Consider the following 12676-nt stretch of genomic DNA (forward strand, 5'->3'; position numbering starts at 1 on the left):
TCCATCTCTCATGTGTTCAATATCGTTAGATTTATGCGGGCAAGAAGCAAGAATTTTGTAATTATCGATGCGCTATGAGGTGTTTTTGTCATTTGATTCGTCTGTTTGCGTGCAATTGAAAACAACAAGCGCTTATAAAGGTAGATCTGAGTATACAGGCATGTTGTTTATTTACCGTCAGATACAAAAGATACATTTTCTCCCTGCAGATCTCCAACCGAAAAGCTCTCCAGATTATCGTCGGCAATCAAAACACACAGCATTGTGGATGCCTTTTTGAGCTCGTCATGAGGCTAATCGTCGTTTAACGCTAGATCTGAACAGCATGAATCCACTCTTGGCTTCAATTTGCTATGTCCATTCTCCGTACCTTGGCCAGTAGTTATTTTCATAAAGACCAGGTTCGGGTGAAAGCTGAATGTCTGGTAGATCATGCCCGGCTTGCAACGTCAGAGGCAATAAGGAAATACAAAGATACAAAAACACAAAAAACGGCGACGTTTCTTTGTGTACCAATGGAACGGTTTACAGCAGCCTCCTGCTACCAAAGAGCTACTGTATCTAGACAGCTCCCCTTACCAACAATAGCACTGCCTTGCACTACAAGTCGCTAAACTTAAACTCTAATAGTAAACAAAGATGTTTGCGTCTCGTATTTTCAGTAGTAAATTAACATGCTCTAAAACTAAAAAAAGACACAATCGATAAGGAAACCCAAATCTAGCGATAGTTTGTAGTACGACAGAATGGACGAAGCTTTAATACGCCATAGTGATCCAGTGGGGCTTTATGAGGTCATCAGCGCAAAAGCCAAAGCCAAAGCCAGTCCCAGACCCAAAGCAACTGGCCCGAGCTGCGACTGGAACTGACCCCATCGGCCCAGAATCATTCGAATCTTTTTGAGGCTTCGACCCTTGTAAACCGACTTTGACTTATTTCGTCAATTCTCGACCGCGACTAACCATTGGGCTCAATTGTTTTTACTCATCTACCTCGCTGTGTGATATCCTACTCAGTCGCGTGAGGACTTTGGTCCAGTAGTAGACATCATGAGCTCCAAACAGCGCCCATCCGTCCTGGTACTTACTATCGTCATATCTGCGCGTCGTTCAATCATGCTAATACCGTCTAGGTCACGGATGCGAGACAGAGACAATCTCAAAGAAGGGTCCTTCAGCGACAAGATACCGGTTCAGGCGCTCCTGGGTCCCAAGCACCGATGCGATTTATGACCGTCGACAATGTTCTTCAGTACAATTCACAGATCCCATCAGGCCAACCGCGAGGCCCTCCAGCGCCCGTACCTCCAGGACGGCATCCGGGCCCGTCGGGCAGCGCCCTTAGTCGCCGGGTCTCATCAGGCGGTCTACCAAATGCTCAGTCACGTACCGGTCAGCAGATGCCATCGAGAACAACGAAGATCAGCGAAAAATTGGTCCTGCTTCCAGAAGCAGAGGATAATGACGATGACGTCGATGAGGAAATTGAGAGCGAGTCGGTCCTTGCGCGCCGTGTCCAGGATGATGAGAACCGCCCATTGAAGGATGAGGAGCTGGATGTGCTTAAGAAGCGAGGTGGAATTCGTGGTAAGAGTTTTGCTGAGAGGCTGTCCAAGATGCAAAGAACGGATAAGGTCAGCAGATTGACAGCCTACTGCACTGCGCAAGCGTACAAGATCAAGCCTACTGCCGAATTCCTGCGCAAGCAGCATGAGGCCAAGACCAAGATTTACGACGACTGTCTGTACGTCATCTATGCTCTGCCACTCCTGAACGGCACCGACGGCACCCGTGTTCGAAGCCGACCTATTTTGAAGACCCCCGGAACTGGCAAGACGGTACTCGATTTGGAGATTGAGCGCAGCGAGCAGCGAGATCATCATGAGGGTTACTTCGAGGACGACGCATACGAACATCCCAGCCCAGAGCGCGGCCATGAGATTCCTTCTCATTTCACCAACCGCCCATCGACTCCTGAGCGTAGCAACCCTTTCCGTCACGACGACGACGTTTCATCAATGAACCGGCTCGCTCCTGACGCAAAGAACTTCGCGGAAATGTTCGTCTACTCTTACGGCGTGGTCGTCTTTTGGAACTTTACCGAACACCAAGAAAAGGACATCCTCGCCGACTTGACCTTTGCAGATGCCGACGCCGTAGAGAACGGCGGCACCAGTCTTCTCGTTCGGCCTCTTGACCAGGACGACTATGAGACAGAGGAGTTCCACTTTGAATATAGCGCGGACATAAAGCGTCCGCGCATCTTCAACGATATGATCACTCTGTTACCAAGGTCTGACCATATGATCAAGCTCACCATTAGTCATGCTATTGCGCAGAGTACGCGCTTGTGTTTCTTTGAGGAACGCATGAGTGAGACTATGCTGGATGCACAGCATGTGCCCAAGATGCTCGCTTTGACAGGAGAGCTTAAGATGACTCGAACTGAAATTGTGCGTATGCTGGGTAAGCTCTTCAGAAGCCGTGTCGACATCAACCTATGTAAGTCTCTTCCGTCAAATGATCTTGTGCAGTTCTAACACCTGCGCAGCCTCCAATATTCTTGACGTCCCTAATTTCTTCTGGGAGTCTGAACCAACTCTCCATCCCTTGTATGCCGCCATTCGCGAATATCTCGAGATCGATCCACGCATCAAGGTCCTTAATGAACGCTGCCGTGTCTTCCTGGATCTTGCTGAGATTCTATCTGACTCTGTTGCCCACGCCAAGATGAGCTACATTACATGGATCATCATTGTCCTGATCATCATGAGTATCTTGGTCACCACCACTGAAGTAGGCATTCGTTTCGGCATGCTCAGCAAAGCCAAAGGTACCGGCGTCAACCGCATCATCACAGGACCAGTTCTCGGTGCGGGCATGGAGCAGACCGTACTGCCACCGAGTGATCTCGAGATCCTTGCAGAAACGCTTGGACTGCAAGCCAACGCATCTTTTGAGGATGTTCACAAGAGCATTTGGGAACTACAGAGGAAGGAATTGCCCGACGCTTCGGTCGTGCACGAGGACATCTAAAATCAGAGATATCCAGTTTTCAAATCTACTAGCATAGCACGGCGTTATATGGGTTATGTTTTTTGGTGGTACTTGTCCCAAGAGTGTTAATTATATCATAAAACTCATAGGGTGGTGGTTATCTTTAGACTGGACATCTATCCACATGGGCTCACTGCCGTTCGCAGGCGAAAAGCAAATTTTAAAACAGATGAAATATCTTCTTCAACTTTGTTACATATAGTACACGATTTAAGTACAGACACAGTAACGCAGGCATTAGTGTAGAGCATCTATTCTTACTCTGAAATGCAAACCCTATTCAAGAAAATTGAAACAACAAAAGTTGTATAGAAAAGGCCGCGGCGAACCTGAGCCTGCATATTTTCGAAAAACCCATAGCCCATGATCATGATAGTAATAACATCTCTCGGTCTCCAATCCTCCCCTCTTCTTGCTACGATGAGCGAATCTATGAAACCGGTGCATAGCAAGCACAACTTCGCAGATATTGATCCATGCTACCCTAAGAAGCAAAGCAAGACGCCAAATAAAAGAAGTTCGCCTTTGCCTGTCTCAACTCGCCCGGTCGTCTATAAAAGTTCATGGATGAAAAACGAGAACATCGAATTCTCAAAAGCGCATCATTCTTTGTGCACCATTTACCGAGACTGCTGCTCGACGGGCTTGTAGGCGGCGGCAGCAGCTTGTTGGCTCTTTCGGTTCTTGTTGTCGAGCTCAGCCTTGCTGTAGATAGCAGCACCGAGCATTGTGACGGCCATACCCGCACCGTTAAGCAAGTCGACGGTCACATCGAAGAGGAAGATACCGAGGGCAACGGTCAAGCACTGCTTGAGGTTGCCGCAAACAGTCATGGTCAAAGCACCAGCAAGCTTGTTGGTGTTGAAAGACGAGATGTTGAGGAGCAGAGCGAGGAAACCGTTGCCGAAGAGCGAAGCGAAAGCGGGAGGCAGAGAGACGTCTCCGGAGGTGATGAGCTTGTGGAAGCCGCTGACTTCACCGGTAGCAGTGGCGCAAGCCAGAGCCTGGAGGGCGGCGAGAGGGGACATGCGGAGGAGGAACTCAATCGGGGGAAGGGCGAGAGAACCAGTCATGAATCGGTTGGTGACGACGGTCTGCATTACGGTCAGTATTAATTGATTGCATTTGTATAAATAGGGACGTACCTTGAGAGCAGCGAGAACGACTCCGAGAATAGTGAGAAGGAAACCGGCATCAGTGAAGCTCATCTCACCAAGGGTAGTCATGGCAGCACCGATAATGAGGGGCAGAAGAGAGAGGTAGGTCATGCTGCTGTAGGTACGGCCGTAGTAGACGCGGTAGATGAGAATGGTGAAGATCGGGCACAGCATGCGCATGGTCTGGTAGAAGGGAACGGAGACCATGGCCAGAGACAAGTTGGAGACGGCAATGTTGGCAGTGAACAGAGCACTGAAAGCAACAAGAGCGAGGTTCTCGCGGCGCCCCAGTCGGGAGAGCTTGAAGTAACCCATCTGCATCATGACATAGGTACCGCCACTGGCGAAAGAGGCGTGGAGGAAAGTCAGAAGCCATGGGAAGTGGAACTGAAGGAATCGCATGTCAGCATAGGCTCTACAGCAGTATCTTGTGTTCAGATCAATAACTCACCATTCCGAGAACCAGCTTGTTGTAGAGAGTCAAGAGCAGGGAGAAGAAGAAGTAGGTTCCAAGCCATGCGAACTTGACGGTGCTGGGAATGGAGTACTCGTGCTCGAGGTTGTTGTTCTTGGGAGGCTCGGCGCGACCGGCGTCGCTCTCGACATCGAGTTCGCCCTTCATATCACGATCTCTCTCCTCAGCGGAGAGGAGTGGGAGAGGCTCCTCGTTGTGCGGACGGGAAGACATGGTTGGTGTTGCAGTATGCGCCGGTTTTCGTCTTCGCGGGGATGCGATTGTTGGCTTAGTGGATCGAATAATGAGGATGTCGTAATGGATACTATCGTCGAGTCTCAAGCATAACCAAGAGTCGAGTCGATATATGTGATGACAAGTCGACTAGATATTCTGCGAGCACAGTCGATTACCGACGAGATGCGATGCAGATAAAAGGTTGCGGCCGAGTCGTGGTTGAGGTGGTAATTGTAGTAGTTGCAAAGTGGAAATGCAACACGGAGAATGAGAAGCGAAGAAAATACAGGGGCCAACCGAAGGGAGAAGGAGGCGGAGGCGCGCGTAATAAGTTTAGTGATGGGTAAGGTATGGATTGGATCAAAGCGAGCGATTGGACCCAGACAGGGAGATGAAGATGGAGACCAGACGGGAATGACCAAACAAGGCACAGACAAAATGGTACCTGGCTTGTACTGTAAAAGCACTGGTAACTGAGAAAGTGCAACTAAGAACAAGAAGAAAAGATACTAAGAAGGAGGAGGAAGGTTTTGGAAGGTATTCAATAAAAAGGAGGGAGAAAAGGGTCACAGGTAACAGACGGAATTTATTATCAGGAGAGAGATAAAAAGGGAGGAATATTTTATTAGGCAAGGACGGGATGGAAGCCAATCCGAAAAGGATTGTAGGCTTACTGTACTTGCATCGTCGGTACCTTCCTTCCTCATGGGAAGCAATCCATCATCATTACGGGCACTTTCGGGCTTCAGTGGTTCAATGGCGGGGGGTCCTGGGCCTGGGAAGTGGAGGTGGGGGCATCCGTTAGGTGGGAGTTACCCGAAGATACACGGTACTAAAGTACCTGTGGCGGGTGTGTCAAGATTTAGTGAACAACTGTCAGCATTGGCAGAACCTGCCAGCGGATTCAGCAGCGAATAACTTCATTATTGGTGTCCTTTATAAAAGTTGCTTTCAAGAGGGGAAATTAATAAAATGACAACCAAACAAGGTTCAATACTACCACTATCTTAATACAACGCTCAACTTACTCATGGCCGTTAAAGTGCCTACACAACACTCTAAATACCTAGACAAGGTATTGGTAGCCACTATTCAACCGTTGTAGATCGATCAATCTTGGGCTGTTCCCTCGAGAACCAACGTATTCCAAACTTAATTCAGTTGACTACAACAACATTCTCAAAAGGGGCTGAGGTCTAGCCATCTAGGGCTATCATTGTACCATTTGCACTCCTCCAAAGTCCTCTGGAACGCGATCCTAAAGTCCCTTTGACTCGAATCTCAGTCAATCCAACCCAGTCAAGTCAAGTCCAGGGGTTCTCAAAGCTGAATGTCCTCAACTTGCACTGCAATCAAAAAGGGGGCGGGGGTATCCCTCCATCTGGACAGCCAACAACGCTAGAAATAAGAAATACTACATGGCGAGCCAATCATGTCAGCTCGTGTTGACAATTCTAGCAACTCTCTGGATTGGATGACAATAGGGCAGAGTATCTAGACTAACGAATGAGGCGTAAAGAAATGAATCAAATCATCCCGATTTCAGTTGCAGCAGGACCTAGACCTAGTCAAAGAGGTTATTGATTCTATAGCTTTCAATATTAATATGGAAGACCCGGATGCAAGTGGATATCCAGACTCCAGCATGATTCAACTTTACCAAGGCTCTGCGTGTGTTATTGCATAAGTACTGGTCCAGATAGTTTACTGTATGTAAATTACCTATTCTTGACACCCACAGCACGGATCTCATGTGGACTCAACTCAATCTCTGGAGGAAACACAAGCGAGAAAACGGCACGTCATTTTATCTACCATGGAAGTTAAGCATGGTTCTAAATCCGCACATAGGTAAGGTACGGACACTGTACGGCAGATATTGTACGTGTTGAGCCGCGTTGTCGTGAAACGAGCCAAGAACCAGGTAATCCATCACCTATCACAGAACACGCAATACACAGACAGATACTTTATCCGTAGTTACGTAGGCCAAGTGTAAAATGGGTCGAAACTACGGATACACACTTCTTCAACACTTTTGTAAAGTCTTTTTTCTATAGAAAACTGTTTATAGAACACGAGCTTACGCATCTGACATGAGTTGTCTGAGCGAATGTGGTGCCGTATTGCTCTGACAATTATCGTATTGGGGACCTAATCAGGAAACATGTTAAGCAAGCACGCACACATGCAACCCTACAAAGGTTGGTTACTGTCATGCGGTCATCCGCAGTATCACTATAGTACGGGAGTTTCCCTACTTTACCCTCAATAAAGGGGACAGAAGGGCGGTTGCTTGCACGTTTAGTGAAGCAAATGATCAATATAGCGCATCGTTTCAAACCAAAACGCCTTCCAACAGCCCTGAACCGTCTTGGCGAATGAATTGCTAAAGTCACTGGAATGATCCGCGCCGTTATCCATTTTTCATATCCTACAAGCTCCATTCACCAGCAACGTTTAGCGGCTCAAATAGACAAGTTGCGAGCCCACTACATAGTCGATAATCTCGTCTTGGCGTATCAGAATTCCAGCGAAACGAGACTGAACCCCTGAGCGTCTGTCAGTCTGTCACATCAAGTCGGACACGAAGCCATCCGTGTCTGTTCACAAGACAGAGAGACTCTGTGGATGCAAGGGTCTTGGAGACGTCTCAGCCTCTTTGAGGAGCTGAGTTGTACCCTTACAGAAGACTAAAAACCCTTGCTTGGCTATGCAACGTTGACAACTAATGGAATTCCTGTGGCAGGGCTGGCAGGCTTTGTGGCGCAAATGCTGTCAATAGCCGTACAGTTACACAGGATACTGTGGTATTTTAGAAGAAGCATATTACGTGTACCTAACTACCGATCTTGAAATGTGACTGGCGAAGATAATAGAATACGACGATCCTACAGCCTTATTGTCAACTCTATTGCAACGCCAATCTCGTCTAGTCTGAGAACTGCCGATGCTCATCTTGTCCAGATATGCGGCACTACAAGACCCTGACGCTTAACATCTACGTATTGAAACTCCATTCTTTAAGGTCTCTACTCTTGTCTTCTAAGTGGTCCATCCTTTTTGTAAGCCCTTCACATTCCATTCTCTTCTCTCCCTTGAGTCTTCCACTCAATATGTAGTCAAAGGGAGGCTCATGCAGGTCGGTGCCTTTCAGGTAGCCACGAACATGCACCCGATCACCAACATGTTTAGATACATCTCGACTTTCTCGAATCGAGTGATTTGTGAAAGCCTATTGTGCTTCACCACCGGAGACTATCTCAGCAATGAGATGGTAATGCCGCGTGTCCTTGGGCATGTCGCAACTCACAGAGCAAAAGCATTGCGTTATCCCGAGAGGTACAAACATACGACCAACACCTGATGGCCAGGAGAAAACGCCGAGCACGCCGCAGAATTGGATGTCGCAAAGTCGATATAAAAGGACTCATTGTCCCTTGGAAATGTTAAGATCGCTCACTAGTCCAAAATGCTAAACAGAAGCATGCTTATATGCTCTTATTGTCACTCTAGGATATCATTGATATACAACCAGTCGAACCTATATACTACAACATCATAACTACGCCGCTTAACAAATAAAAAGAAATACACTTATGAATCCAGGTTTTGTAAGGGCACGTATCCCTCATCCTTCTTGACCCGCCTCTTGCCAAACATCTCTCGCATCCAGCCCATGATGCCTCTACCGCTCTTCCATTGAAGACCACCGCGTTGCTCTGCAGCGGCCTCATCCATCCAGCGAGGTCGCTTCCATAACTTGAGCAGAAGACTGCTCACAACGACACTGACACTACTGCATGCCATGGCGAAACCAGCCATCATGGGATGCATATGGAAACCAATGGGGAGGAAGAAGCCCATGGCGATAGGCAGACCAACAACGTTGTACATGCACGCCCAAGCCAGGTTCAACTTGATGCGGCGGAAGATACAACGGGTAAGGTCGAGCGCTGATGGGATGTCCATCAGATCTGTTGGGCGCATGAGAACCATATCGGCAGCTTCCATAGCAACGTCTGTGCCACTGGCCATGGCGATACCGACATCTGCAGTGGCAAGCGCAGGAGAGTCATTGATACCGTCACCAACCATGGCAACGACCTCGCCTTGTGATTGGATCTGCTTGATGATTTCCTGCTTTTGGTCGGGACTTACGCCAGCGTACACATTTTCGGGTGGAATTCCGACGGCGGCAGCGACGCTGAGGGCAGTAGAACGCTGATCACCTGTGACAATGGCGGTCTTGACACCCATCTTGTGGATAACAGAGATGGCAGCAGCTGCACCCTCCTTGATGGAGTCGGCCAGAGCGATATGGCCGCTGTATTTGCCATCGATCGCAACAAAGATGTGAGAGGTGCCAGTTGCAGGCCCCTTGCCAGGCTTGTTTGCATCAGAGTCAACACGTTCAGATGCCTCGATGGCATCCTCGGGGACATCAATCCCGTTGTTCTGCAGGAAGGCAACGTTACCGATAAGCGCACGATAGCGGCTACGGTCAACGGCTGAGGCAGGCTCAACAAGAGCGTTGATACCCTTACCAACGGTGACCTTGAACTCGCCAACACTTCCTTCGACGACACCGTCGACCTCGACATCAAGCTCTTGTCGGGCTCCAGCGAGAATAGCCTTGCCTACAGGGTGCTCACTGCCCATCTCGGAAAGACCAACAATGGCCCACCACAGTCGACGACGCATCTCATTGCCAGACCATTCAGCCTCCAGGACTGACTGAACAACACTCATCTTGCCGTGGGTAATAGTACCGGTCTTGTCGAGGACAATCTGTGTCACCTTTGTGGTTCTCTCGAGAGCAGCACCACCCTTGATCAGAATACCATTTTCAGCGCCAATACCGGTACCGACCATAACGGCGGTGGGTGTGGCAAGACCCAGGGCGCAAGGGCAGGCAAAAACAATGACAGAGATGCAAAGCTTAACACAAACCATGATCTTGCCGCCACTAGAATCTTGGAGGAAGATCTTGGGTGGGTTCGGAAGCACGTGGCTGAGCACCATCCAGCAAAGAAACGTGGAGAGGCCGAGAATAAGAATCATGGGGACAAAGTAACCAGCGAGAGTGTCAGCAAGTCGCTGGATAGGCGCGCGTGTAGTCTGCGCGTCCTGAACAAGCTTGACAATTTGACTGAGCTGAGTATCACGACCAGCCCGGGTGACTCGAAAGTCTACCCGACCATCTCCATTGACTGTTCCACCAATGACATTGTCGCCTACTCGCTTCAGGACAGGCATCGCCTCGCCAGTAACCATACTCTCATCGACAAAGGTCTCACCTCGAACCAGAACACCGTCGGAGGGGAGCTTATCACCAGGTCGAAGAATGACAATATCGCCTAGCTGTAGAAGCTCGGTAGGAATAGACTTCTCCTCTTGCGCTGAGCCCCCAAGTCTAGGGGTTTTGGGGGTACTGGGATCCTTGTCCCATGCTTCGGCGGCCTTCTCGGCAGCGATTGGGTCAACATAGATGGTAGCCATAGAAGGTGCAAGAGACATCAGACGTGAAAGGGCCTTGGAGGTCTGACCCTTGGCATTGCTTTCGAGGTAGCGACCCAGGGTGACGAAGGTGAGAAGCATAGTACTGGTATCGAAGATAGTGCTGGGCCTACTGTGAGGGGGCATTATTAATGAGACCAGCATTGTCAGAACGCTGAAAAAGAAGGCGCAAGATGTACCAAGGGTAACAAGAACATCCATGGTCGGGGAACGGTGCTTAAGTGACTTCCATGCCGAAATGTAAAATCGCTTTCCAATGCCAAATTGAACGGGTATCGTGAGGACCAAACAGATAACATCACCAAGAAACAGTCCAGGAATCAACTCAAGCTTTCCGAAATCAAGAGACGGTGCGCACATGGGTAAAATCATGCCGAGAATAAAAACGGGGATGGCGAAAGCCAATGAAGTTCGGAAGGCCGTTCGCCATTCGCCAATCTCTCTCGTCTTCGCGAGTGATTCGAGCTGGGCATTGTTGTCCTGGCTGTCGGCGACGAGCGCATTGTAACCCTGGGCCTCGACGGCCTCAACAATGGCACGCAGACCGATGACATTGGACTGATGAGTGACGGTAAGGCGTGAAGAAGCAAGGCTTAACGAAACTGAATCGACGCCATGCATGGCAGCCAACGCAGACTCCAGATTCTCTGCTGCGGACGCATCGGGCACGCCATAGACTTTGAATTGTGCTGTAGACGATGATGCGCTTTGGTGAACGATTGCGGCCTGAGTAGAGAGAACTTCGGCATCGAATCCACGGTCGTCGATTATTTCTGCTATTTGTTCGGGGGAGAGCTTGGTGACGTCGTGTGTAATAACGGCTCTTTCCGCGAGTAGGCTGATGTTGAATTTCAGGACGCCATCTACGCCCTTGAACCCACCCTCGACGGCTGAGGTACAAGCACCACATGTCATGCCCTCGATAGCAACGGTCGTTACAGCGACGTTTCCAACGCTTCCAGCGTCCTTCCCAGACTTGTCGGCTGCCACCTTGCCAGAATCAACAATTGTAGCATCGAAACCACGGTCCTCGATGATTTCGGCAATCTGCTCAGCTGTAAGGAGATCGGGATCGTGCTCAATAACGGCTCTTTCGGAGAGCAAGGAAATGCTGAAGGTCTTGATGCCGGGAACGTCCTTGAATCCACCCTCAACAGCCGATGTGCAGGCGCCACATGTCATGCCCTCGATGGCAACAGTGGTCGTAACAAAATCATTTTCGTCGTCGTAAAGAGTCTCGTTGAAACGCTTGCCCACAGGGCTGGGGAGGTCGGTGGTGAGCACCTCGGCGTCGAATCCTCGGTCTTCAATGATTTCTTTAATGTCGTCGGCTGAGATTACTTGGGGGTCGTGCATGATGACTGCGCGTTCCATAACCAAACTGACTGAGACGTTTCCAACACCATCAACACCCTTGAAGCCAGCTTCAACAGCAGAAGTACATGCGCCGCAACTGTAGAGGAACGAGAGTCAGTATTATATCCTTGTTCATGGTCCGTACGCATCTTGTAAATTAGGGCTGCAGAAGCCGAGCAAGACCGCATAACTGGGTCTCGGTTTGCCCGGAATGAGTTCAAGATAGGGCTTCATGTATACTCACGTCATGCCATCCACGCGAAGTGTCGTTGTAGCAAAATGGGCGCCGGCGCCTGGGCTTCTGGGGACGGAGAGTGCGACATTGTCGGTGTCCTTGGGAGGGACTTTAATATAGGCGGGAGCCATGGCGACTGGCTATGGCTCGTGAGCCTCGTCTCGAGGATCGTGAATATTTCGTGAGCCAATCCAGAAGCTGATGTTTGTTGAAGGTTGTAAACCGCAGTAGAGGGCGGGAAGCACGGCACTTGGGTCTTGGTCTCACTCTCGCGGTTAGACTGGTCTGGTGGTTGGTTCGGTTGCTAATAATGGAATGAACGGTATCCGTACGGTTCTCTAGTTGGATCGACCAGCCACAACCATCTCTCAAGTTCGTATAATATTGAGAGTTGTAAAATAAAGCGAGCGGCAGCTCGACAGAATGAAACGAAACGAAGAAGAAGAGATAAGGATACTGTTAAAAGCTGAAAAAGGAAATCGGAGGCAACAGGACCGGAAGGTGACAGTAGCAGCTGATGGATGCTGGTTGATAGTAAATGCGCCACTAAGACCAAGAAAACCAAGAAGACCGGCTTCAATCAATGAAGATAAAGTAGGTGGATTGCTTGCTTGGTCTTTCGTATTCCGATGTTAGTCAGACGAGAGAATGGAAATGGAAA

At 49.3% G+C, this 12676-nt stretch overlaps 3 protein-coding genes across 3 annotated transcripts; 1 reads left to right on the forward strand and 2 right to left on the reverse strand.

Annotated features, from left to right (window-relative positions):
* Positions 1–810: 810 nt before the first annotated feature.
* B0J16DRAFT_174443 (uncharacterized protein) lies at positions 811–3327 on the forward strand. Its single transcript, XM_046122470.1, has 3 exons — positions 811–1079; positions 1133–2501; positions 2551–3327. Exons 1-3 carry the CDS (start codon positions 1050–1052, stop codon positions 3033–3035), a joined length of 1884 nt encoding a protein of 627 aa, XP_045980222.1. The 5' UTR covers positions 811–1049; the 3' UTR covers positions 3036–3327.
* A 111-nt stretch (positions 3328–3438) lies between these two features.
* On the reverse strand, positions 3439–5139 carry B0J16DRAFT_174440 (triose-phosphate transporter family-domain-containing protein). Its single transcript, XM_046122469.1, has 3 exons — positions 4665–5139; positions 4202–4600; positions 3439–4150 (listed from the first exon to the last, which is right to left on the reverse strand). Exons 1-3 carry the CDS (start codon positions 4899–4901, stop codon positions 3677–3679), a joined length of 1110 nt encoding a protein of 369 aa, XP_045980223.1. The 5' UTR covers positions 4902–5139; the 3' UTR covers positions 3439–3676.
* Positions 5140–8371: 3232 nt separating this feature from the next.
* Positions 8372–12292, reverse strand: B0J16DRAFT_174464 (uncharacterized protein). Its single transcript, XM_046122471.1, has 2 exons — positions 12025–12292; positions 8372–11877 (listed from the first exon to the last, which is right to left on the reverse strand). Exons 1-2 carry the CDS (start codon positions 12144–12146, stop codon positions 8502–8504), a joined length of 3498 nt encoding a protein of 1165 aa, XP_045980224.1. The 5' UTR covers positions 12147–12292; the 3' UTR covers positions 8372–8501.
* Between the last annotated feature and the right edge of the window lie 384 nt (positions 12293–12676).

The sequence above is a fragment of the Fusarium flagelliforme genome (genome assembly GCF_020744385.1).
Source record: "Fusarium flagelliforme strain FIESC 12 MPI-CAGE-AA-0113 chromosome Unknown B0J16scaffold_6, whole genome shotgun sequence".
Taxonomy (NCBI): Eukaryota; Fungi; Ascomycota; class Sordariomycetes; order Hypocreales; family Nectriaceae; genus Fusarium; species Fusarium flagelliforme.